At 36.6% G+C, this 27,827-nt stretch overlaps 2 protein-coding genes across 7 annotated transcripts in view; one reads left to right on the top strand and one right to left on the bottom strand.

Annotated features, from left to right (window-relative positions):
• LOC145972504 (uncharacterized) overlaps positions 1 to 27,827 on the top strand; it is a 130,056-nt gene that overhangs the window by 85,697 nt on the left and 16,532 nt on the right. The window lies entirely within an intron of this gene.
• On the bottom strand, positions 5,599 to 27,204 carry Shakb (Innexin family member shaking B). Of its 6 annotated transcripts, XM_083101205.1 has the most exons (8): positions 27,079 to 27,204; positions 19,926 to 20,416; positions 19,033 to 19,753; positions 14,734 to 15,075; positions 10,783 to 11,002; positions 8,713 to 9,002; positions 8,206 to 8,459; positions 5,599 to 7,393 (listed from the first exon to the last, which is right to left on the bottom strand). In XM_083101205.1, exons 3-7 carry the CDS (start codon positions 19,393 to 19,395, stop codon positions 8,211 to 8,213), a joined length of 1,464 nt encoding a protein of 487 aa, XP_082957331.1. In that variant the 5' UTR covers positions 19,396 to 19,753; positions 19,926 to 20,416; positions 27,079 to 27,204; the 3' UTR covers positions 5,599 to 7,393; positions 8,206 to 8,210. The 6 variants fall into 6 exon arrangements, 5 of the variants coding, with proteins under 5 accessions (XP_082957331.1, XP_082957330.1, XP_082957333.1 ...); XM_083101204.1 differs by lacking the exon at positions 27,079 to 27,204 and adding an exon at positions 26,916 to 27,070 and having other exon boundaries at positions 19,033 to 20,416; XM_083101207.1 differs by lacking the exon at positions 14,734 to 15,075 and having other exon boundaries at positions 19,033 to 20,416.

Genomic DNA, 27,827 nt, shown 5'->3' with positions numbered 1-27,827 from the left:
ATTGTGGATTAATAACGTGTCAAATTAAAATATTTTATTTAGGATACTTTAACAGTACTTTTCAAGATACTTGTATTATATGGTACAGAAGTGTATTTATTTAGTACCATCCAAAAAACGAGACGGATCTGAAGCTTTGAAAGCAACACATTTGTATTAAAATTTTCCGAAGAGAGACATGCGTTTCGCACATATACATATATATAGGCATTTAAAAGAATACTTTTGATGAGAAAGAGAGAGAGGGAGAGAAAGAGAGAAAGAAGCTTCCTGACCGACGTCCGTTACTCGAGAGGTAGATTTAATGTCCCCGGGCGACGTACGGGACGCGAGCGCGTCTTCAACATCCAACAAGCTTAGAACCGCTATCCGTTTTTCGCCAAACGATTATTCCGCCGCGAACAAGAGTAAAGAGAGAAAGATTCTCTCCTTTTACTCTGTTTTCCCAGACTCCAGGCGGCCGCCACCGCCGCCGTCTCCGAGAGACATTCTTTCGCAATTCGCGATGTCGTTCGCGAAATTTATCCCGACTTCGAGTCTTCTACCGAATGACGTTCGTCTGGGATAATTTTCCGTGGGGAGGAGATCTTCTTCACTTATCTCCGGAATTGACAGGCGACGATAATCTTGCCTTTGGCTTTAAAGAGCGTGCATAAACCTATAAGGACGTAAGAGGTGCGACATTCTTACATTCTTCCTATAAACGCCTCGCGTATTTTCTGCTCAAGGTAACTAGGTTTGGATGTGGTACAAACTGTAAACAGCTAATTTAACATTACGTAGGAGTCTCGTGTTGTGCAACATGAATATGTAAATGAAATAATGTTACTTCTTTTGTTTTCCGTAATGATTCAATATTATCTATTCTCAGAAATCTATTAGAATAAAAAAACGTAAAGAACGGATTTGATATAATTCTCTCGCTCCCTCTTTCTCAAACATTTTCCTTCGCGTGCGACTGCAGCAATCATTCTAATTTTTATTTTAAGAATTGCGGTTCGTTTGGCGAGGAGACTCTTTAATGTTTGATCGTCTGCTCTCTCGTCTTTCAAAATCGTTTGCCGAAAAAGCGTCAATTGAAAAAGGCGAGGGAGATGTCAGTGATAAGAGTCCACGATGATCTGCGAGAGAGAAGAAAAGCAGAGAAAGAGAGGATGACAGATGGGGGTGTGGGCGCCCAAGTCTTTTGCTCGCCATTGACGATCCTAATTTCTAATTTTTATTTCAAGCATTGATGGTATTTAGTCGCGAAGTGACTCTTTTTAACGTTTGATGATTTCCTCTCTCGTTTTTCTAAATCGTTCACCGAAAAGACACGACGGAAACGGTCAATCGAGAAAAACGAGGGACAGATGACGGACGGCGATTTCGCGAAGATGTCGGTGATAAGGGGCCGCGATGATCCGCGTAGAGAGAAGAAAGCGACAGAAAAGAGAAGATGAGAAAAGCGGGGGCGTGGGCGCTCAAGGCCTTCTGCTCGCCATTTACGGCCCGGCACGTAGCCGGACACGGAAGACTCGCGGGGTAAGGGAAAGAACGGTGAGAAACCCCGCGATATAGAGAAGAAAGGACAAACGCGAGGAGGGGAGAAGGAGAAGCGTGGAAGGGAGATGGAGAAAGATCAAAGGGGGCAAGAAAGAAATGAATACCAACCGTCAGGCCATTTTGGTCGCGTTGCAAACCGGAAAGACCACTCGAAACTCCGTCAGCGAAACGCATCCGTTCCTATCGGAGGATGGGGTTCCGATCGCTTTTGCGCTCGGCTCGTTGACGAGGGAGGTGGGGGGGGGGGGGGGCGAGAGTCGTCCGTCCATTGATGGCGCCAAGTTCTGCTCGACAAGTTTCTCCATAGTCTTCTGATATTCGAATTGCGACGGGAATGATTTTATCGCGCGTCAATTTCTCGCGCGATGTTAGCTTCGCTGGCACGTACCTGTTTAAGGGGAGAGATAGAGGAAGGAATTTATTATTATTTTGTAATTTTATAGGATTATCGATGATTAAAATTTAATAGTTTGCGAATGCAGATAGATGCGTCAATTTATGCTACAAGAGTTTGGAGTTATCATATATCATGATATGCAAAATTATACGAAGTATTATAACGTCTCGCAAGCAACTAGCCAAGCGAATGTAATTTATTCGCGATGATGGTAGTTAAGATGTTTGTAAGAGCGTGTCCTGTACACAGTGTTATTAATCTGACATAAATCGCTTTCACTTGTTAGTTTGAAGATCAAAATCGCATGAAATCTTTCGATTTCTAACTTACAATTGTAGCTTCGAATAATAACTCGTATCTCAGATATACAACACACACAAATTCTCTCTATTTGTTTCATATATTAATTTGTTCTCATAAGTGTCAATTATTTATCTTCCGAATCGCGATTTATAAAAAATACAATCACTTCTCGCTCGATTCCCTGAATTAGTTAATTTACGTATCACATCATATACAGGGCAATCTCTTCTCATAAAAAAGCTCTTGTAGGTTACCTTTTCAAAACACTGTAATAAAGTATTTTTTCATCCAGTACTTTTCGAATCATGAGGAAATAATCTCTTAATTTTACATAAACCATAAAATATCTAGTAAAATATTCATTTTTCAATTATCTTATCTTGATACTTTTATGTACAAAATAATGAGAGAAATCAATTGGTGTAAAGAAAACACGTAATTGTTTCGAAAAAAAATATGTAACTGTTAATTGTAAATTACATATTTTTTCTTCGAAACAATTATGTGTTTTCTTTACACCAATTGATTCCTCCCATTATTTTGTACATAAAAGTATTAAAGTAAGATAATCGAAAAATGAATATTTTGCTAGATATTTTATGGTTTATGTAAAAATTAAAAAATTATTTCAAGCCTCATAACTCGAAAAGTACTCGATGAAAAAATACTTTATTATAGTGTTTTGAAAAGCTCTCGAGGTAAGCTACGAGAGCTTTTTTTGGGAAGAGATTGCCCTGACACCCTGTTATATTAAAGCACAGATTAATATAATCCTGCGCGAGATGGTGATTTTCTGCGCAATCGTAGCTCATAAATTCTCTTCCAACGTAGCTGGAACGTATCATCCAGGATACGCACGATCATCCTTGCATAACGTAATAATGCAGCGTGACTCGTCCTCTTGAAAAAGCGCTCCAATGACGGGCGCTGCTCGAAACATTACGCAATACAAAGTGCCAAATACCGTGAGAGAGACAAGTCGACGTGTGCGTGATCGCTAGATCGCTAGGCTTTTTTCTCCCATGGCAATTTGTCGCTACTTTCGAATCCCACGAGAAATTCCGCAAAACGACGACTTTCACAATCCGTTATTGCGATCCGCGACACCCGGTGTGTTCCTCCATCCGCGATTTTCCCGAGTACATTCGCGTCACGGTGTGTACATACAAGCGTGCGTGTAATACGTGCGTGCAAGCTCGTCGCACGTTGGAATTTCATTTGCTTTTCCCGTAATGTCGATTACTTCTTACCTTACCCGCGTCTACTTGTCGCCTCGATGCAAGTTACATCATTGCGTCGGGCTTGAAGCCCGAATCACGCAATGACCTTTCACTTTCATGTATGACGTCCTTGGACCAATTGTGAAAGTGATTCGAACTTTGTCCGATGGAGAGGAAAATAAATATAGCAGTCTCTAGAGTTCTCTCTCGCATTTTAATATGCACGAATTGTAACATTATGCGATTTTAATCGCAGATTTGACGTCATATATTTTTGTTTCGGTAAATGCCACCATCTGGTGTAATTTAGTTTCTACAGGAACAGATTGGCAAATTAAAGGAGATAATTTTAAATTCCAATTCCGAACTCTCTCTGAATCGATTTATTCAATATTTTCTTTTCGTACGATTTCTATCAGTATTACAGGGTATCTAGTTCCTGGGAAAGCAAAAACATGGGAAACGTGGAATTTTCAGTGATTATTTCGTGCCTGGAAAAATCAGAGAATTCTTATTTTATTGAGATTCGAATATAGCAAGCCAAGTGAATTATGTGTTTAAAATATAGTATATAAATAATATATATGCATCTTTATATTAATAGTATAAATAACATATATCTTTATATATTCAAGATTTCAACAAAATATTGAACATGCAGTGCATATTTTTAATGAGAAAAAATGAGAATGTTATGCAAGTGAAAACAATTTTTCAGTGTTTTTAGTACATTTACAAATCTCTAGCACTTGAAACTTAAGAGACTCTATATTTTTTGTTCGTGAAAAGCATTCGAAAATGCATCCAATAAAAAATTTTTAGAAAATTAAACGAAAAAATCTAAAATAAATTCTCTTTATCTGAAATTTTAAACAAAAATATCTGGAAAATCGAAAAATTTTTTTTACAAGCTTTAAATACATAAATATCCTGTTATGAAAAAAAATGAAAAGAAGGCGGAATAATTCTCAATTTCTTAATAAAAGAGTAAATAAAGAGTGCGAATATTAAGAGAAGAATGCAAAAATAACAAAGGTAACATTTCGAATTTGAGAGCAATAGCGAAAAGAGCTAAAATTCAATCAATCTTTGATATTTTGATGAAAAAATTATGTTTTTATGCCTGAACTGATATGTCGAAATCGGCCGGACAGCTTCGCGCGATGTCCGAAGCAAATTCTGTTTGGGAGAGGAGGGTAATGGACCGGTTGGTCCTCTCTCTGACCGTCGCATTTCCGAATATGGCAACGAACACCACCGGCGCATTCTGGTGATTCAAGCACGACGTATACGCACTTTCGAACGCGCTCGAAATATTTAAAGAATCGCTCGGAAATCGTTATCGCTCACACGTTTCGTAATCGCAGTTACCGTAAACCTAATCTGCGTGTGTCTATACGGATGGAGATAAATTATTCGATAAGTGTCGAGTTTTCACTTACCTGATTGCGCGATGTGTTTATGATGCAGTGGTAATATTATCCTTAATCCAACGCGTAAAGCAAATAGATGCTAATTGCTGCTTTGATAAATCACGCTCTGAAAATAAATACGGAAAATTGCAGAGAAATTTATACCGGACATCGAATGATACTGCGTGAATGTAACAAAATTGCGATAATAATTTATTTATAATGATAAAATTACAAGTTGAAATGAGAAAAATACAATGGATTATGACTTTCTCTCATTCTAAATATGAATTTCTATGTATGAAGCACAACAATGGCCAATTTAACAATTATGGCCAATTTAATATATGGCTAATTTAATAATTGTAACAAATTTAAAGAAAAATTTATGTGAAAATTGTGGCAAATTTAAAGAAAAATTTGGAAATGCAATTTTCGTTTAAGTACAAATTAATATGAAAAGAAAATATTTCTTCATCTTTGAATAAAAAAATAGAAATTATTAATTATAAAAAGCAAAAAAAATAATAAGTGATTAAACTATTTGTAGAGATTTTGATATGGTGTTGAAATATTTACTATCCAATATATTATATCATCAAAAATTTTATATAATGCAGATATTAGGAGAGAAATTATTAATATCAGAAATTATTAATAACTTAGAATATATTCTATAGTAATTAATTAATCAATATCGCAAAATGAACAACGCTTAAAGTTTCAAGATAACGTACCTTTATTTCTTACGCTATCTTCATTTAAATAGAACGAAGACAGATACAGCAAAATCGATCGTATCGATCGGTGGCAGTGTGTCCATATCAACAAATAAATTCGTGATCGATATTTACGCAGACGTAGAATATTATGACTAGATTATATTACGTTCTTGCATCTTTAATCGCGCATAAATCGAATACAAGAATCCTTCAAAGATGAAACGAAATACACTTTCCATCAAAATAAACCGTCGCAATGGACCCAATATCGCCCGAATATCGCGACCACACAATATAATCTTCATTAATCCTTCTTTCTTCCCAGAGCTTTCTTATGTAGTACTTGCAAAACACAGTTAACACAATCGAAGTGTTGAGATAGTTGTTTTTCGAGGCTATATTATACGCAGGCATCTATTTAGCATTCCGAACGCTCTGCAGTCTTGCAGCAACTTGCAAAGACCCGAGTATATCGCCAAACGAGATTTACTTTGTTCTCCTTTCTGAGAAATACCATCACATTATAATAAAAAAAGAGACGAGACTATAATTGTATTTAAGAATTCTAAAGAGAATTTAATTTTACTTCCTACGAGAAGCTCTCTTCATTAATCTCTAGTTCCTAGATGGTTCCTGAGATCGTTCTTGATTAGGGGTACATGATTTTTACCCACGCAAAAGTGAAGTAATCCCGTCTGACGATACTCTGGATATCCAGTTGTACTCCTTCGCGATTCTTTTCGACGAGAGCGATACGAAGGCATAAAGATCTCCGGCTCGACGTATCTGCGTCGCCATTTTTCAAAGTGTCTTTTAACGAGTATACATCGCTATCTCCAGGGATAGCGCACAGCAGAATAGTTTTGGTCCTTTCCGTCGCTCCGTCGCGTTGCTGATTGTCGTGTCTCTGTCTTTTCGTTCGCGGCTGAATCCGCCCGAGAGCGACCGGAGGATTGAAACCGGTATAATTTCGACGAGTTCAGTTCCCCAGTGCTACAAGACGCGGCGAAATGCGCTGTAACAGGACGTGGTCGTCGCGTTTTTCATTGTTCGCAGATGGAAGGGGGAAAGAGCGGGAGTATGAGATCGGACATAGGGAATATAGGAGAAACGCTGCACGTGTGATGTCGTTCGCTCTCTTGAGAAATGCACAAACAAATTTTTCGGATGACAATTGGTTTGTACGCTTCGTGTTCACACCATTGGAATGCGCGTATTATTATCTTAAATCGTAATACGTGAATGTGTATGTCGCAGGATTATAAACTAGCTTAATTTCAAGGACGAAACCTACGTGCACACGTATACACACACCTGCGGTATCTCATATTCCTGCTGTCTCTCCTCTAAACGTAAGGATCATTCTCTCGCCATGTTAGCGAGGTCCGAGGTCGCCGAAACTATTAGCTTCTCGAATATTTAATTCTCGAGAGAGTGACTGGGCGCGTTGTTTCCCTCTCACCGCGACTCGCATACACGAGGATGATAAGGAAGAAATAAAAGGGAGGAAGGAAAAGAGACGACATCTCCGACATCCGGCGCTATCGCTGTCGCATCGCTTCGAGTTCGATGAGCAACAGCCGGCGGAAAGGATAGACGCGAGACATCTTCGCGAGATCGGATCCACCGCCGCGGATCCTCGAGGAAGGCCCATTGATCCGTCGTCCTTTCAGGCCCCGGCTGCGTCTGCGTCGGATGCGTCGAGGATCGCGCGATGCGGACGATCGAGGAGGACAGGATCGCGACGATGGCGACGGTGATGGCGAATCGAACGTGCCGACTCTCCGAGGCAACCTGCAACAATAATCGTCCGACTCATGGTGCGCTAAAGCTAATACGTAGATTGCATCTGACATGCTCGATTGATCTATGGACGCGTCGTGCATCGGGACACGACGCGTGTCCTCTCTCTTTCTCTCTCTTTAAGTCGTTTAGTTATGACAAGTGATGCCTATGCATGCGATATCGATTGTGCAAATCGTTTAAGGGAGACTTGTTTATGCATTGTTGAGTAATGCGCTGATGGTTCCAAGACAGAATTACCTCGAATAAAATTTACACATCTATCTCGAGCAGAAAATATCGATTTTCGAAAGAAGCATAAACTATTTTTTCGAAATTTCTTCACGTTTAAAATTACCTTAACGCGAGAAGTAAATATATCACTCTCATTTCGCAAATATGATTTCTCCAGAGATCCATAGCCACGCGATTGTAGAGAAGAGGTATATTTAACTGTTTAAAAAAATCATATATGTTTTTTCGCATTTCTGCAAAATATCGTCATATATCACATACGATATATTTGTAGATTTTGCATAAAATTAACGTTTCTTCAAAGGCAAGGCTGGCTATATGTATAGCGCGTATATCACGTCACAACATCGCGGTTTGATATCAGTTTAATGGGAGTAAATCCGCTTAATGTCGACGATACCCGTACGCGTATCGCGCGCATATATCACGTAGGCGATCGGCGATACGCGCCGACGAGATTCTTCGCTTCGGAATTCAATATGTTTCTGAATGCCAGTGTCATAAAGAGCAAGTTATTCAACGGACACCCACGCGAGCGCGCGCGAAAGAGAACGAGGGGGGACGCTCACCTCGATCAGGCTTCTTGAAGCTCGCCCTTCACTCCTGGTACGCCATGGTGATGCCTCGAGGCGAGCTTGTTTGCCAATTCGTGCATCACATCTCTGTATATCACGGTGTCCAAATTCTCACCTAGCATGTAGAGGAGAAACCAATCGCCCACCTTGCTGCGACGCACTATGGTTTCCACAGCGTCCCTCCGGACCAAACGAAATCGCATTCGCAACAGGTAGACCCTCGTGCGTGGCGAAAATATGATCAGGATCTGCGACAAATATGATTATATTGCGCGTAAAGACGAGCTCTTGAGTGATAAAATTTTACAATTTGCGAGGTGTTACAATATAAGAATAAACAAATTATTTTATCATCTCTTAAACAGATAAGAAAATACTTATATATGTTATTACATTTAAAGAAATGCTTCGTTAAATACGATATGCACGAGCAATTGCATTTCTTGTTTCACATCACAGATATATTTTGCAAAATAAGATAATCTTTGGGATCGTACTGACCCTGTACAAAACCGTAAAGAAACTGAGCACGCCGAGGAAAAGGAACCAGAACCAGAGGAAAACATAGATCTTCTCGTTGACGACGTTTAAAGGCAGTATACAAACGGCGTCGTGCCTCTCAACCTCTCCGCTGACGCCGTACTTGTAGAAAGTGCATTTGGTCATACGTGGAAAGACGTAAATCATCGGGTCCACTCGGTCTTCTTGATCGGATTCGAGGAATCTGAGTACGTCGATACCGAAGGTCAGGAAGGCGCCGTCGAAGAAGCGATTCATCAGAAACATCTGACCTGCGACAACGTGCTCGTTGCTTTACAATTTTACGTCGTAACTTGTGCTTCTTTCTCCTGAAGCGCAAATTTGATATTCATAAAAGACACAACTTATGATATACAAAAATTTGCAGTTAAAATAATCAATCGCTTTTCTTCTATATATCAACTAAAAGAGAAAAATTCCTTATTTATGTTAGATTTATGAGAAAAATTTATCGCATATAATAATCTCATTAAGAACGTATGTTATATATATGTGAATAATTTTATCTCAAATATTTTTTTACTATTAATGTAGATAAAATATACAGTGATGCTTCTATGTCAATATTAACTGCGAGAAATTTTTATTTTATTAATATAATTGAGCGTATGAGCGAAATAAATAAAGCTCAGTCTGGTCCTAAAATTCAGGATAATCAAATATATTATGCATAATTGTGTTGAAATATTTTGTATTTGTTTCTTAAAAAGTATGGATTTATATAATTTCAGATTTAATTTATACACGTTTCCATACTTTATTAATCCACACGTGTAAAGATTATACATTCATATCCATCTATATTGATTATAGTTTATATCGCTGGTTGATCCGAGAATAATAATAGAATTCGTATAAAATTGACGAACCATCGCATCGTCAATCGGGCAGTCAAGCTTGCAAGCAGTTGGCCAGCTGTATCGCTGCCAACTTTTATCGTGAATTGGATTCATTCATTCGCTGCTCATTACACGGATGTCTGCCTTTTTCGCGATGCGTATATATGTCTATGTTTGTGAAACTAACGCGGACAATTAGCACATGTTCATTGAACAAAGCCTATGTTCATTGAACTTTGCTGTCTTTTAGTGTGTCTATTAAATAATTATATTCTATTGTGTATTGACCATCGATGGATAGGTCCAGAGCACGGATCAATGGCCAGTCAATGGCTAATCATTCCAATATTCTCGTGAACTAATAAAAAAAATCGATGCTCGCTGGATTCGTGCATTTCTAAACATGGTCTATTATATTAAATAATATTGAATATAATAAATTCAATAATAAATTTGTGATATACATATTTTCGACATCTATATAATAATGAATCTTAAGTAGCTAGATGTTGCCTAAAGATTGGCATCGTAAATATTTCTTAAATTTAATTTTAGTTTATATAATATAGTTTTAAAAACAAAACAAATTATTTTATATATCTACGTAAATATAATATCTATGCAAAAGATTTAAAAATTATCTATATTTATTATTAATGTGATTATTAACATATATTTTATTTACACTATAGTAAAAAATTTATTCACATATATTTAATATAGTTTTGAAAGGATTTTTTATATGACATATTTGTCAGAAATCTAACACAATAATGATTTCTCCTCTTTAAGCTGCATATATTATAGAGAATTTATTTTTCATCTGCATGTTTGTTAGGAAATTCAGCATACATTTAATTATTTTAATCACGATGCGCGCTGTGTGACTAGCTTTATTGAAATCGCCAACAAAACAAGAGAAAAAAATGTGCAATATTTTTTAAAAGTTTTAATTTAAAATATTTCAAATATATAGCGACAAAAAAATAACAAATTAATCCCAATTGCGTACATATGTGTCTTTAATAGCGAGACAACGAAATATTTTAAATATGTTTTTCAGACAATGCATATATTTATTCCGATCGTAAAAGAAAGATAAGAAGAAATATATGCGTTGTCTAGTGGACTCGCGAAATTCCAAATTCGTTCGAAACTCGGCGAACCGAAAAAAGAAGAGCGAATTACTCACCGATCACGTTCAGCAGCGCGAGGACCTCGCATAGATAGTACCTGTAAGCCCACCAATTGTGATAGCGGAGGTTCTCCCAAAGGTAGTCGAGCAGCATCTTCTTCTTTTGCTTTTTCTCCACCTCGGAGCATAGCCCGATGTCGAGATCCATCATAAGGGCATGAATCTTACCACCCTCCCATCCCTTCCAGAGCCAACGCGGAGTATAAAAGAGGATTGCCTGCGAGCAAAGTGCCGAGTGAATAAATACCGGTGAATCGACCAATAACTGGTACATTAAAGAGAGAGAGAGAGAGAAGGAGAAAGAGAGAGAGTGAGAGTTCTGGGGGAGGCGAACCTACTTACATGTAATACATAATTGATGCGAAAGAGCGCGCGAAACGAGTTATCATTATAATGCCTTGCGCCAATAATTGCTGATTAAAATGCTTGAGGAAAAAAGAAAAAATTCCTTCTAATTTATGAACTTTTAATGAAAAAAATATCGGCAGCCATTCAGCTCCTTTTAATGGAAAGTATTGCTGTTTATCGGGATTATTTATGTTATGTAAAATTGCATAGTGAACGTTATCATTCATGGCGTAATTACAGTCCAACGAATTAAAAACAAGATTTAATTTGTGGTTATTTTAATTACTAACTTAATTGGTAACTTCATTTTGCTGGACTTTTTCTCCTGACGTCCCAATATTCCTGGATTATATGACATGTTTACGAGAAAATTAAATTCTACCTCATCAAGTTTTTATCGTAATATGTAGTTCATCATAATATTTTACTACTGTAATTTCTGTTTATATTCAATAATATTTAACGTCGCGAGGGGAAGAAGAAGAAGAGCTGTTGACAGCCACGTTAATTGAAATCGGAGCATTCCTATCTCATATTAGAATTTCTGAAACGATGTCAATGCACTTATCGAGATCATGACGTGGGGGTAAACCCTTTCTCACAGTATATAAAGCTCTTTCTGGCTTATCGCCAAAGACCGCGGGTTGTGCTTGCCGTAGTACGCGATCGAATATAGATACGTGCGTGCGTTACCTCTTACGACGCGTTGGCGACTGTTCAGAAAATTCTGACTAAATTACAATTTACGGAAGGTGACATAGACTCGAGATGATTGTTAATGAAAGTAGACGGTATATACGTGTTTAAACCGTGTCGGAGCTTTAGGGTTTCCGAAATACACACGTCGCGAATTACATTGTTTCTGGGAAACAACATGCTAGTTTAATTTGAGGACTAATGTGTACATGATGATATAATTTTATTATAGGGAATATGAGTACATGATGATATAATTTTACTATGGAAACTGATATGTGCATGATCATATAATTTTATTATGAGGACAGTTTATTTTTATATAAATGACATATATAAAATGATATCATTTTTCAACGCAAAAATTTGGGATTCCGCGCTTTATATTTAATCCACCAAAAATTCAATAATTCAATTTGATTTTTTCATAAAATCATTACATGCAGTATGCATATCATTGAAATATGTAGAAAAATTAATATTTTATTATTTAATTATTTAAAGTAACTCTCTTTCGATAAAAGATGTGTGTATTCGCGCTATAGCAATTATTTTCAGAAGTTAATTATATGCGAAAAAAATTGTGGCTACTGAAAAGTGCCAGTAAATTAAAAAACACAAATAAAATAAAAACGTAATAAATGCGATAATATAATTCGTTTAATAATTTCAACGTACGTGGTTTACACAAGAGCGACAGGAGTAGGTATTCAGAATGGGTGGTCTGACCTCGCTCTTGACAAGATTACGAAGAAACGTAAAACAAACGCGCATGTCAAACCGATTACACGACGATTCACAGCTTTTAGCATTATCACTAGGCAACATCTGTGTATAAAGAGAAAAGGAAACTGTGTAACCGTGTAAAATAAATTTATTTTTCTCTTCATTTTTCTCTTTTAACCAGAATCGAATATGGCATTTGCTGTCTGTTAAAGAGACATTTGTATTTTTCTGTCATATGTATTTAAACCCATGAATTTGTAAAAAATTTCTTCAGATGTGTAAATAGATTTACACATTATTGAGATAGAGAGAAAAAAAGAGACAGATGTGATATCTATATTCTTTAAATAATGTAGTAGAAAATAATATTAAAATCTATTAAATTTTAAGTTCATTAAATCTTTAAAAGCTATTAAATCAAGTCTTAAATTTGACATTTGAATTCTCACAAAATTATATATACTTTCTAGAAAAACTAGCAAATTGAATCTAAATTTGAAATTGCATTCTACGATATATAATTCTTATTTTTTAATTATCATGTAAAATATAATAAAAAGGTTCATTAAGACTTATCTTTCAAAATCGTCTTTTACAATTGTTAAACACTTAATACATACATAACTCTATTATTCAGTCACAATAATTTATGATAATAAGGCAAAACCAAAAAAAAATTATGAGATATGCAGCAATCCAGCGTAATCATTTACTATAATTATATATAATGTGAGTAATATCCATTTCTGAGAGGAAAGACTCGCATACATGCCTCGCCACATGATTCTCGGCCGATGCAGAGAGGCCCATGTGTCACGTTAACCCCGAGTAAATTTAGCTAAACAAGGCGAAAGAGTTACAAGCCTCCGAGGAAAGGAGGACGAAGCGAACAAAGAAGTGTTATGTATAGCTACTTTTAACGCGGTTAAAAATAAGCATGTAATGTAAAGCAACTAATTTTTTTCCCGATGCTGTCAAATATAAATATCTTTCTCCTATTTAATTTAAGGATTTTGCATTGAATATAATCATCTATTTTTGAAAATAATCTGCTTGGAAAAATTCTAAAAATTTCTTTATACCTCCATTTTGTAGCTAATGTTCTAGAAACATTTGAATTTTTAGATTTCATAAAGTTTTTCTGATAAAAGATAATTCTCTACTTTTTATCTTCTTTTCAATTTTATTAAACTTTGTAATCTCTTTTACTTAATGAAGATAGTTATTGTGTAGATTTAGATATTAGCAATATTATAAATGTTTCGTGTCAAGTTCTTTGTGTCTAAAAAATATATCTAGATGTGCAGTAGTCAATCGTAAAATAAAAATCAAAATAAAATTTTCTACTTCCTATATATTTTCAGTTTTATTAAACTTTGTAATTTCTCTTATTATTTTAATGAAGATAGCCATATCGTAAATTTAGGTATTAGCAGAATCATAGATGTTTTGTGTCAAACACTGTATCTAAGAAATATATCCAGGTGCGCAGTAATCAATCGCAAAATAAAAGGCGGATGCGCGATTAATCAAAGAACGAGAGAATTGTATGAGCCTTGGACGCATAAATAGAGGACTCGAGGAAAAGAGCGATATTGTACGTGCGCGAAGACGAGTAATACTCGAAGTATGGGAGGTACGATCGAAGATAGCATCGAAGATACATATGCATTTTAAAGGCAGAAATATATCTGTAACCTGTATTTATGAATTGACGTTATGAACAAGGATTATCAATCACGGATAAACGAATATACGCATTCGCCGCCGATCATATATCGCTCTTCGTATTGAGACTCTGGACTATCGCAATTTCTGGACTATCTTAATTTAGATATAAACGCTTCGAGCACTTTGGCGCAATCTCTCTCTCTCTCTCTCCCTTTTTTTCACGTTATTAATTTTAAATAATTTTAACACTCTTTTACGAATAGCGCTCCTATAAATTTGAATCCTGATTAATATCGAAAGGTATTTTACACAAAAAAGAAGAATAAACAAAGAATAACATTGCCCGAGAAAATCGAATTATCCAACAATATTTCTTAATTCAATCGTTGATTATAGCGATAAATAAAATATGATAAAAGGGGAATAATATAGAGAATATTCGACGAAAAAAAAGAGGCAACATAGGAGATCCAAAAAGAGAGGGAGAGACAGACCATCGTTCCTTACTTGCAGTAGCAAGAAGAAGATAACCCACTGATAGTATTTGTGCTGCTTGACCAGCGGGTGGGGCGCATGACCGTGCACCCCGTCGCCCTTGCTGTTCGACACCCCGGGATAGGGTACGACCTGGCCCATGCTCAAGTTGAAAGCGCGCACCATGCTATACGTGGTGTGAAGCCAACAGAAGGTCTCCAGCACGGCCTTGTCCACGGAGCCGCTTGCTTCGCAATGTATCGGCGAGCCGGAGATACTTTTGCAGGCCAGGGTGAGACAACCGGCCAGCAGCACTGCCACGGTAGCCCGATAATGAAGCCGAAACATCATAGAGTCCTCGGCGATTCTGTGCACCTTGAAGAGCGATCGAATCGCGCCGAATAAATCGATCATTTTGAGCATCAGTGGCATATTCGATGATCGGGGAGAGAGAGAGCTGGGGATGGGCCTTTCGAGTCCATTCGATGTTCTTCGTTTTCGAATTTGCTTTTTTTTTTACAGAGTATTCTTATTTTATATCAAAAGACACGAATCGCGTTGTTAAAATCTCTCTTAGAATTTTCTTGTGTATTTTCTGGATAATGAAAGAATAATATTTGAATGGAAATATATCTCTATCCTTTGTACAGATTTATCCGACTCTTGGCAGGACATTAACAACATTAACGGCAATCTTACTTGCAAATTGATTCATCGGATTCGCACTTTCATTTTATTTTACTGCTAAAACTAGATCGCCCGATTATTGTTTTAGCTAAATTGCCGGAAACGAATAACGAATGAATCGTTGTAAGAGTACAATTACAGTCGTAAAAGTGGACCACCCGTGTAGTTCACTTCGTGCCCTGCGTGCTTTTTGAGTTTTGAAGTTGAGCCAAAGACAAAAGTGTGTATCGTATGCATTTAGTAAGCATATAAACCAAAATAAAAGTCACACGATAGTGTTGACTGGTTTTTGACTTTTCGTTGGTTTGCTTCTCTCCCTTCGATTATTTCTTTTCGAAATCTTTTCTCATTTTTTTGTCATCTTTTCGATTTGATAATGTTTCCTTTGAGAAAGAGAGAGAAGAATTTAAAGATCGTTTATTTGTAAAATATATTGGTTTACTTTTCTCTTTGCAATTTTATCGTACAATTGTATCAACAAAATCAAAATTGATACAATTATCTTCGCGACTTTCTCTTCAAAATGTTTTGTGGATCACACAAACATATCTCCTCTATAAATATAATATGTATCACACAAAAATACAGAACAAACTATTTACTTATTGTTTTGTTTAATAACTTTAAAAATCACTTTATATTTCTCACACACACACATCTTGTTCGTTTTTTTATTATTATTGTAGTTAACATAATGCACAATCTTTTTCACTTTACTTTAAAAACGAAACAGCATTTTAAGAACTTGAAAGCTTTCGGCAAAATGTACATGAAAGAAAAATTGAAAATGAAGTCGGAAAAGAAACACGCACGTGTGGCTCGAATACAAGCTGTCAGAAGACTGACTGGACTTGAGAGGCATCCCTTGACCTCGATATTAAATACATAAGTTACATTATCTTGCAAGTATCGAGGCGGATCAATATGGTCAGCCAGAGGCTGATCAACAGAACATCAAGGTATATTACCCGCGATCTGATATGCGTGTCTGATATGGTGCACAAATATTTGCGCGCAGATTTCACATGTATAACAATAAATAGCTTCACTTTGTTTCCAAGTTTGCAACGAACTAGTAAAGTTCAATATCACGTAACAAGATTTCATAAGCTTCAAAGTTGTGCGTAGTAAAATTATACTTAAGGCTTAACGTAACACGATAATATATCGATTTGCAAAATCAAAAAAAAATTAATGAATCCCGATGCGTTATATTAGTGCGCTTAGCAAGACGTAAATATTCTTTTATATAATATCGTAGATCATAAAATATTTGAGTCGCACTGTAAATTTCACGTACGCATCGTTAAATCTCCGCGATAACGTGTTGAAGAGAAGAAGTCTATTTTTATCCCTAAAATCCAAGAGAGAGAGAGAGCAGATTCAAGTGAGATAATATAAACGGCTGTAATTTATTCCCTAAAATTCTTTTATTCTTTCTCATTACGTTACATGACGCGGCGACATTATCGAATAAAAACGAGAGCGACGGGTCCCTGTAAGCTCATCGCTCTAATTGCATCGCGGAAAGTACAAGGCGGGGTTCGACAATCGCCATCATCGAAAATATATTTAATCGTGCGTGTTACGAGCGCGTATTCCGAGCTACGAAATTAAACGCGCCATTATCACGTGTAAAAGCACACTCCGATGAACCGAAATGTGCACTTGCGAAACCGCACTTGTCATCGTCCATCCGAACGACGAAAAAAATAGAAAGCAATAAAAAGCCGACAAAGTTGAGATAAGATATTCGTGTCGTAATTAAAAATAGTGCCTTTTCGTCGGCTCCTTTAGCGAGCGATTCAAAATAATCCTCGCTATTAACGAGATTGTCGAGTCAAGAAAAGGATTGATTTTTTTTATTATATCTGTATTTTTTATTTATTTTATTTTTTATTTATTGTATCTTTAATATTTTTGATACATATTTTTTATAACTTATATAATTTATATTTATTTAATTTTACGCGCTCGTTTCCCATATCTTTCTTTATATGAGAGTTTGGTTACTGAAGAATTGAAATGATTATGTTACGCGAACGATAATATGAGAAAGAAATATGTACGAAGTATACAAGCTGGATGAAAATCATTGTTCGACAGCGAAATTAGCTCAACGATAATTATAGAAGTGTTGGCGGGGATATATCGAAGAAAGGGGAATACACATCAGTGAAAAAAGCGACTATCCGCTGTTAAACTATAGTTTGCTTTGAGACGCCGGGTGAAAAAACACACGGTAAACGCGAAGGGAGACGAGGAAATAGAAGGAGAACCTTCGTTATACGAGAGAATTTACGTTTTGTAGGCTGTCGTCGGACTGAGTTTATTTTGAGACATCAATACGAGTAGCATGAAAGAAACGCGAGAGAGAACATAAGAAAAAATACTATGGATCGCTATTTCAGGTGCACGCCACACCATTAACTCGTTTCGACCTAACTTTGACTACAACGTGTTCTCAAGTAGCTTTCATTGTGGACTGAAATCATCGATAAACGCTCGATTTCGCGTTAAAAAATATTTATCGCTTGTTCAACGATACATTATTACGACGATATCGATATATTTTCTAAGTAACTTGCGCGTTATATAACTAGAACGTTCCTAAACATGTGCGAAAAATTTCGGGGGATGATTTCTTACGTAATTTCTCGAAGAAAAGCTCATATATACCAATGTCCTAAATGGCATAGTTTTTGAAATACAAGGTGTTAAAATTTTAAAAATATTGAGAGGCAGTTTTATTCCGAATTTTTTCGCACATATTTAGGAATATCCTATATATACGTCATCGTCGCGTTAAAGCTCATTAGTTTCCACGTAAACCGGATCGTCTGTGCGAGCCGTCGTACGGTTTATCTTTCTAAGCAGAGGCTAAAAGGGTGAAGGTAGAGCGTCTTTGATCGAACACGTCAAGGCGATATCACAAACGACCCTCACAATGACAAAGTTTGATGCATTGTTATACTTAAGGTTTCTTTCTTGGCAGTGGGCTGGACGGTAATCCGTTGCAAATAACGTTGCAAGTCGCTCGAGTTGAGCGAAATGATTGACGAACGAGTAGGAAGCGCTTATGAGTGCAGCGCTAAAAGCACCATCGGTGCCATTTTATGACCCCGTATGCGAACCGCACGTTAAATGTGGGTGCTTGATGTTTTGCTCGTCTAATCGACAGACGTGTATTCTAAAAAGGTACTGGGTTGAGTAGCATACAGTTATATTTAACGTTATAAAAAAAATAAACGTGCATATAAATCTTTGAGCAAGATCTTTGCATTAAATATATTTCGTTTGTGTAGAGCCATTCGTATGTGTGGACAATTTTTTAATATTTGTCACATATTAGAAGGCTATGAAAATCTAATGAATCAAAAAATAAGATATTTTTAGAAGATAAAGAGATTTTATGAATTTTTATTTAAAAAGATTTTTATTTGCAGCCAACAGTTCGTTATCATCAAATTATAAGAAAGTTATCGGAAGTTTTAAATATTGACAGCATCGTTTTTATTCTTTGTTGTTATTTACACAAGATTACAATAATCTCGAATCACGTGCGTTAAGTAAATACTTGGAGCTTAATAAATAATTGACGATTAGATTCGCCGAAAACGCTAAACGAAGAAAGTAAAATGTTACCTGGAGAAACAGCATGAAACAGACCCACTGGTAGTATCTGTACTCTTTTCTCTCGCTTTCAGGATACGATTTAGAATTGTCGATGCCGGGAAAGGGCACTTCGTAGCCTTCTTTCTTTCGATAGGCCGCGGTTATAGTATACGTGCTGTGTATCCAGCAGTAAGTGTTCAAGACATCCTCTGGCAGATCCTTGCTGTGTATACAATCGATGGGATTGCCGACGTATTGGCGGGTGGTGACGATGAGGGAGAATGCTGTCAGCAGGATCACAGTTAGACTGTAATGCAGGCGGAAGACGGCGCTGTCGGTATGAATATGCGAGATTTTTATAAGGCTCTTGAGACTGCGAAATATGTCGAGCATCTTGGTATCGAACGATACCAAAGAGGGGCTCCGGCTGCGCCGAGCAACGGCGATCTCGCAGTATAACGTCTCCAGGACTTCTTCTAGGTCATATTTTCTTTCCTCTATATCTTCCACCGTTTCCGGTTTTGAATTTGTTTAACCGGGTTAAAGTTTCCCGTTCACTTTTTTCACTTTCCAGCGCAGCACAAATCAAAATTTGAAACCAAGATCGCGAAGACGCGCACGAATGTTCGCTAAAAATCGCTAAAAGCACGCATTCTCCTGTCCACATTTCCCAACTTCAATAGCGCGTCTTGAGAAAAGATTTCACTATATCACTTGTCCCATTTTCTCCGATCATCGTTCCTGCGATCATCTTTGGTTTATGAGAAAAAATATGTTTTTTGATCAACAAAAAGAAAGATGTACTACGATATATATTTTGTATAAATTGCTTCGGCGATCACTCTTTGGTACATTATTAGCTATATATTTCATAAATTCTTTGGTCGATCGAAAACTATATGAATCACTATTATTGAACTTACATACTACTTTGCATCTCATTCTTATCATTACAAATACTGTCTTCTTAAACAGTGACTATTGTTCATCTTTGGCATTTATTTCTTAAAAAAGTTAACTTTGCACTTCCAAAAAGAAATATGATACAATCGTATCATACAGCGAAAATCTCTTCTTTCTTCGCATTTATTCCATCATATCTTCGTCTTCTTTGAAATAAATTTCTTGCACAAATAATCCCTCGATCGCTGAATCGTTGACGAGTCCTTCCGAATAATTCTTCAAGTAATCGTATTTTATGACAATAATCCTCCTGCATATTCTTCTCTTATTTTTATCACACATTCGTATCGTAGTTTCTAATTTCGATTGTTCGAGTGCACAGATAATCAACACATTCGATCATTGTTCGTACAAACAAAATTGTCGATCTCGTGAGCTGTCAAATCGAGGAATAGGCCGAACGAAATGTAAACTCCTAAAGTACCTTATCTCGCGATCTCCCTTTGGTATTCTAAAGAAAAGCACAAGTATCCGATCTCTTTACGATTTCGCTGTCTCTCAAATTATATAAAATTACAAAACATCGCGCGCGATCGCACGAAATTAAGCGCCATTAAATATTGACAAGAGTCCTTCGCGGTTTACCGAAATTTCACTGCGATATTTTCGGAGTGTCCATGAAAGAGAGAGGAGAAAAATCTTTACGATAAGTCTCGGGACCTTGCATGTTTCTTACGTTTGATGTTGCAATAAAGTCACCATAAATTTCTCATCATTCTTTTTCCTTTTTTTTTATTCTCGAAAACGTCGAGAAAAGAGAGCGCGGGAAATGATTAGTGTTATCGAAAATCCGACGCTGTCATCGTCAAATTCGGAAGCGTCGGACTTTCATGATGCAAAAAGAGAACGGATAGTGACGCGTCTTGGAAAATTTCGGAGAAAGCGCACGAAAATACCCGCTCGCAACTCATCGCGTTTATATATGCATCTTCTGACCGAAAATCTAATTAAATCAGACAGTATAAAAAGAACGTGTGTCATAAAATGGCAGAACTTCTCTGTAAAGTTGTTAAGTTTTCTTTCTTAAAAGCGATTATATTACGCATAACATACAGTATCGATATTCCTAATATAATTCTTCATGTATTGTCAAAAATAGCACATATCTGTTTTTGAAAAAATTAGGGTCTCTCTGATTATATAATTCGTAAAAAAATAAATTTGTATCCTTTCCACGATATACGAGTGATTCGATTAGATTTGATTGGATTTTTTTTGATCGCGAAAAAAATTAGATTATCCGTCAAGTAAATCAAGTACTCGATTTAATCCTGTTTGACAAATTTACGGACAAATTTGCGCGCGAGCGCGTTATTTTCGCGTTGATTTGTTTCCTATTAATTTCAAGATCAAGTACGAACAGGTCGCCCATTAATTTCACGATAAAATATTGTCCCCTTACAAATCTGCTCGCTCGTGAACCGGCGAAATTATCGCGTACGTTCCTCGAGGCGACGCTAAACTCGGAAACTTTACGCTGTAGACGGAATTTAAGTATTTTCCTTAACAAAGAAAGAGAGAAAGAGATATATGTACATCGTTACATGTGTATTCAACGCCTCCAGAGGAGGCTCTTTGTTCAATGTTACGAAAGTATAAGGATTTTCTTCGACTCGGTAAAGCTGTGTGTTGCATTGGATGTGTGCCAAGATAGGATGCGCTCGCTGTAACCATTTTCGAGTTGGAACATTTTTGGGAAAATAAAAACGTTTTACACTTGTTCCCGCGCTTACTCGCGTGGACGTTTTATCGATGTTTTAACGAGACGACTGTGTGGAATAGAAATGAGAAAACGTGCCAAAATTATCAAATGGTTCAAAACATCGAGAAACGATCTATGTTACATTAAGAAAACTTTTCAAAAATGAATGTATATTCTGAATATTCCTCGACATGAGTCTCGCACATATCATTGGCGGTGATTATTCAGGAAAAATCCAAAGAAATAAAAAGATAGATTACGTACCTACTAATATTTGTAATAAAAATCATAAATAATAATTACTAAAATAATAATTAAAAATAAAATACTTTTATCAAGCTAATTGTATCTGTCAAGCTATAATTCATTTATATGTGAGTACAATTCTGTATATATGTCATATGAATCAACTTAAAAGGATTTCAATTAACTAATAATTTTAATTAACAATTACACCCGCATTTAATTACTAGAGTCGGATAGATAAAAAAATAGAAAAACCCTGTATCAATGCAATATACAATATTTTCCTCATTTCTGCCAATTAATTATCAATTTCCTGTTAATCTCGCGCAGCGATGGCTAAGCGCAGATAAGACGTTAAATCTTGAATATTAGCGTCGTCTCCAAAGCGGATATCCGGCGGAGTCCCGCCTTTCTTATTTGACTTCGCGTAGATGAGCATCGAACGGCGGCGCGTAAATACGCGAACGTCGGGAGAAACTTTTTCCAGATGCGGCTGAGCGATAGAGAGTATCGCGTGGATGATAAGTGAGACAAGTGGTACCGGCGGATACACAACGAGCACGAGGATTGCGAAGTCTCGAGCGAAATGTGCTCGAGGGGGCCCTTGCTTTATTTATAACCGACCCCTTGCGTGCGCTCGCGCTCGCGCGCGCGCGCGAAAGAGCGCACGAGGGGTCTCTCATAATTTTTTTTTCCTCTCTTCTCTCCCCCGAATCCCATTAATGCCACCAGCCGGCGGGCTCGAAAAGCGAAACGATCGAAAACTCCGCGGCAATTAACGCACCGGCCACTTCAAAGGCCATATCTGCCTCGATGCGAGCCCCGTCCCGTACGTCTCGTTACAAAGCGGGCGCGGCCGTCCCGAAAATGAATTCGGCCTAAACGCGAGAAAATTAGGAGGACCTGTAATTCTCCGAGGCGTGCGCGCTATTCTATTTTAGCGTTTACCGCATGCGACTGCACTTTGCTACTACAGGCGAAATCGCCCGGCGGCGGCGAAGTATGAGCTCGGAAATACCTGAGGGCAAAATGAAGAAAGAGAGAGCGAAAGAGAAGTGCACTCGCACAGGGAGAAAATTTTACAATGCAAATGACGTGAAAAATACATACCCTCTTGCAACACTTATAAAGTGCGGAAATATAACGATATTAAAATATTTATTAAATTTCAAATTATGCGTTTCTTCTATTGTTGGCGATTATTATTTGTTAATGTATCAAAATACCTATTCAATTGCAATATTTCTTTGTAAAATATAATACGTATATTATATATTATTGAATTAAAATATCGTGGTTTTTCGTGTAAAAAAGTGCAAAAATATGATGCAATTAAATAAGTGGATGCTAATTGTTAGGTCTTCAAAAGATTGTGCGAATCAATTAATCATCTGTTGCGCGAGAATTCGACTTCGATCCGTGATATTTCTGTTTATATTTCTATCGAAAAATGTTTTCGCTTTGAATATTTAATACGATTGCAAGCGGAGCGCGAATGAAACGCCGAGTCTACGCGAGTATCCCCGCAGTGCAAAACGAATCTTTAATGCCCTCTGCACCTTCCTGTCCTTACAAGCTCATTCAGAATGTTTATCATCTGCGTTCTTTACAGTGGAATTAAGTACGGATACCATCCATGCCGTCCTGGCTTTTTCAACCATGTACCTTTAAGATGCCATTGCAGGCATACCTTGGAAAGTACCGTTGGTAATCGTGCAAAGTCCTTCGGATCTTGCTGGTATCATTCGCCAGATTTTATCCGTCGCGATATTCAAAGAAGTTCTCTCTTTTGCAGAAAAATCTAAGATATAATTCGTAAAAGACAACTCAACTCGATATCAATATATTCTAAAAAAATATTAATGAATATATTATTACAATATTTTATTGATTTTTATTAATATTTTAAGAAATACATTATTAAAATTATTTGATAAAATAGCAGAGAAATGAAATAGTATGCATTATATTATTGATATGCTATATTATTATAGATATTACAAATGTGCAATAATCATATGTAATTTTATAAAAGGTAATATAAAAATTTGTATACCGAATAAAATTAATTAAACAGAATGAATAGAACTGAAGGAAATAAAATAAACGAAATAAAATTAAATTAATACCTTATGTAGTTGGGAGTTAATTACGAAATGTACATGATAAAAATGTGTTTAAAATGTACAAATAATAATACAGGTCTGCGAGAATAATTTTTTTTGCTTTAATTTTCTACGAGTGTTTTTTTTTTTAATTTTGATCCTAGTATATAAATCCCGATTTTACTTAACACGTAAGGACTTTTCATTTCAATTAAAACACACATTATGAATTTTATTTATGTAAAATTTACATTAAAATTACTAAATATTTCTATATATTATTATATTACTACATTAATGTATATTATTATTTTAATATTAAATATTGATATTAAAAATTATTATTATCAAAACTAAACAATGACACAAAAATTAAATGTGTTGGGAAAAAATGGATTTGATGTTTGGAATCGGTGTAAAAAGTTATTCGAAAAAACGCTTCGAAAGCGCCAAATTTTCGCAGACTTGTGTAATAAAATATATTAAATTAAATTATATGTTATAGATTTTATAGAAAGAAATCAAAGCATGTGTCAATGACTTTTTTGTTACAAGAATCAATTATACGTGATATTAGCCTAAATATGGCAATCAAAATATCCACTTTTGCAAGTATAAAAATACGAGCTTAATGTACAGCTCCAAGTTATACTTTCTGAGGTACTTGAAAATATTCTTACTACTCTTGAAGTCATACTAGATTACATATGTTGTAACGGTACTTGGAATATTTATTAATGAAAAAACGTCAAGAGCAACGGAAGCAATACATCACCGTTAATAAGTGATACTCGAACAATCGCGAGATGACCTATATAGGGAGAATATTCGCGATTTCGTAACCGGGATTTGTGAATTAACTGGTGTAGTAAACGTATTAGGCGTATAGTTTAAATAAAGCATAGACGGCGATTAAGAGATTAGATCGTCCCGTGCTTGCTTTACCACGTGCGAATCAAAATATCTGCAATTACGAATGGAATTCATGACATATTTAGAATCGTGAAAATTAATATGAATTAACGAGATCAATATTTACTCCGAATAAAGCGGAAATAAAGGCGTGCTTTATCCTCGTATTTTGTTCCCTATTATTGTTCATTTTGACGTAACGCATAATTCGTTTTCCGTTATCGAAATATGTCTAATATAATATTGTCAGGGAAATATATGAGAAAAAAAGGAAGTAAATAAATTTCCTTTTTATATAGGACACAGGATAATTAATGTAAATATTGCTCTACCCGCAATCATTTGCAGAAAAAGAAAAATCACTATTGATTAAAAACACAAACGCACTTTAAATCGAATATAATTTAACAAATTAACAACAAACAAGAATCGAAAATTCGACTGAAAGCTTAAGATGTCTGTGCACTATGGAGGATCGCGATTCTTCCTTGTGTCATTCATATGGGGATGACTTCTTATTCCTCGAAAATTCCATTAGATACAATGCTCGTACACTATAAGGGTGCAGCAACATGGAGATAAATTATAAATTTAGATTATAAAAATGAAAGTATGCGAAAGTATGCCTGCCCTCAAAGCCAATATGATACGTTTATGCCCCAATTTTTTATGATGAATTTTTTCTGAAATTAATAATAATCTTAGAAACATGTATTATTATTTTATATTCTCTCTCTTTCTTTGTTATGATAAATCTTATTTTATTACTAATAAAAAGAATTATTTAATATATATTCTGTTTTTTTTTCTAAAATTAATAATAATCTTAGAAACATGTATTATTATTTTATATTCTCTCTCTTTTTTTATTTCTAAATCTTATTTTATTCTAATAAAAAGAATTACTTAATTTATATTCTCTGTGGAACATAATAAAGATATAAACTTTATCTAAATGAATTATAAATTGTACTAAATATCTCTCAATCTTTTTGGCTCTTAATGTTGTAAATTAATCCTTCTTTTCTCAAAATTAATTTTTTCAATCTTAATTTAACTCTTTAACTATTTTTCGAGATATTGAAAAAGTGCAAAATTATTTACATGATAATATTAATCCTTTAGATATAATAGTTATGCTTATATAAAGTTGATGGGTTCATATATGCAATTATTTTTATAAATGACGAGATTTTAGATATATTAAATATCACGTGTATAAAAAAAATTTGCTTAATTTTTGTTAAATGAATAAAAATAAAACTATAATATTTGTCCTTTCTATTGCTACGTTTTTGTCGAAAACAACGAAAACTACAGCAGTGTATCTTTACATCCACGTCCGACTCCTTTTCAGTTGTCGTAAAAAGAGCGAAGTTTACTGGATACATCATAAACTCTGCTAAACAATCATGCGAAAATAAAAAAAGCGAACACTTTCGCACTTTCGCGCGCTTTCTCTCTCAAATTACTCCCCCACAATTTCTCTCACAAAGGAAAACCGATAATCCAAACACAGGGATCGCCGAACGAGAGAACCGAGGCCTTTTGACCGATACTCCAAACATACGAAGCGAGATGAGACCACGCTTGTCGAGTCACTCTCGCCACGCGCGTTCGCGAGCAATGCATCATCGTGAACAAGACTCGTCCGAAAATATCCGAGAAGCAGTGATCGCGGCGAAAATAAATATAATTTATTATTTAGAAAAAAAGAAAATTCGCATTTTTCGACCCCGTAGATGGAGAAAACGCTCCTGATTATGCCAATCGTCAGATATGCCTTGTTACAAATGTCGATACAAAGCGATCATTACAGCATCGATTTAAACGAGAAATTGTATTGTTTTCAATAATAGGAAATTTTTCCAAACATAAATCATAATACTTTGAATACAGCGAAATGTCATATTCGTGTGATATAAATTATAAACTGATATGACAGTCTCATTTTATAAACTTATATTATCATTCACTGTATTCACCGTGATATGATGTGACATTAGCGTACGCGAAATACGCTGCTGCAAAACCCCCGATAATCTCGCGCGAATAAAGTTTATCCCGACGTCCGTAGTTATTCGTAAAATTCCGCGCGAGCAAATTTCTCTCGAAATGCGACATGCGACGAGAAGGTTTTCCACCTACGTTCTCCAGTGACAATGAAAATCGACAAGAGAGGGAGAAAGGAGATCGAGGACGATCGGAGATCGATCGATCGACGCTTGTCACATTCGTCGATCCTATCTCGCGTCGAGACGGCGTCTTAGCCCGGCGACTTCCGCTTCCGGAGGTGCCTCGCGGCGCGTCGCGACGCCGCGGACGATCGTGCCGCGCGACAAGGACGATCCGACATTCCGATCCGTCCGATTTCCCCGACCCGGGTGGGATCAATCGCGGATGATCGCGGCGCGCGCGGCCGCAAGTCGGAAGACCGGAAGCGACGGACGGTCGGCGGAGGAGGCGACCCGGAGGAGACGCGGAGAAGAGTCGCGTCGACGGCCAGCTGCGGCCGCAGCGTCGGCGGCAGCGTCGGCGGCGTCGTCGCCGTCGGCGGCGTCCTGTCGTCGTCCACGCTCTCGATTCCGTCGCGCGTCGCGTACGCACATCTCCGACAACGACTTCCGCGCACACGCACGACTTCCCGACACCGCGCGGACGGACTCGCACGCACTGGCTCGCACCAACTCGTAGCCGGGACATGGCACCTCCGGCTTGGGAGCCGGAGACGAGGAGTCGGCCCGCTCCAGGAATAGAAACGCCGAACCGAGCGCGTTCGTCTCGTCGGAGAGAGAGAGGCGAGATGAGACTCGCCGCCGCCGCCGCCGCGCATATCCATAAGGTACGCGTCCCTAATTTAAGACCGATTAACTACGACGTCGATTAACTTTAATAGA

Source organism: Camponotus vicinus, unplaced genomic scaffold, assembly GCF_025532165.1.
Source record: "Camponotus vicinus isolate PSW18456_S1 unplaced genomic scaffold, iyCamVici1.0 SCAF_5, whole genome shotgun sequence".
NCBI classification, from domain to species: Eukaryota; Metazoa; Arthropoda; class Insecta; order Hymenoptera; family Formicidae; genus Camponotus; species Camponotus vicinus.
The sequence above is the reverse complement of the archived record's forward strand: the minus strand, read 5'-3'. Positions and strand labels throughout refer to the sequence as shown.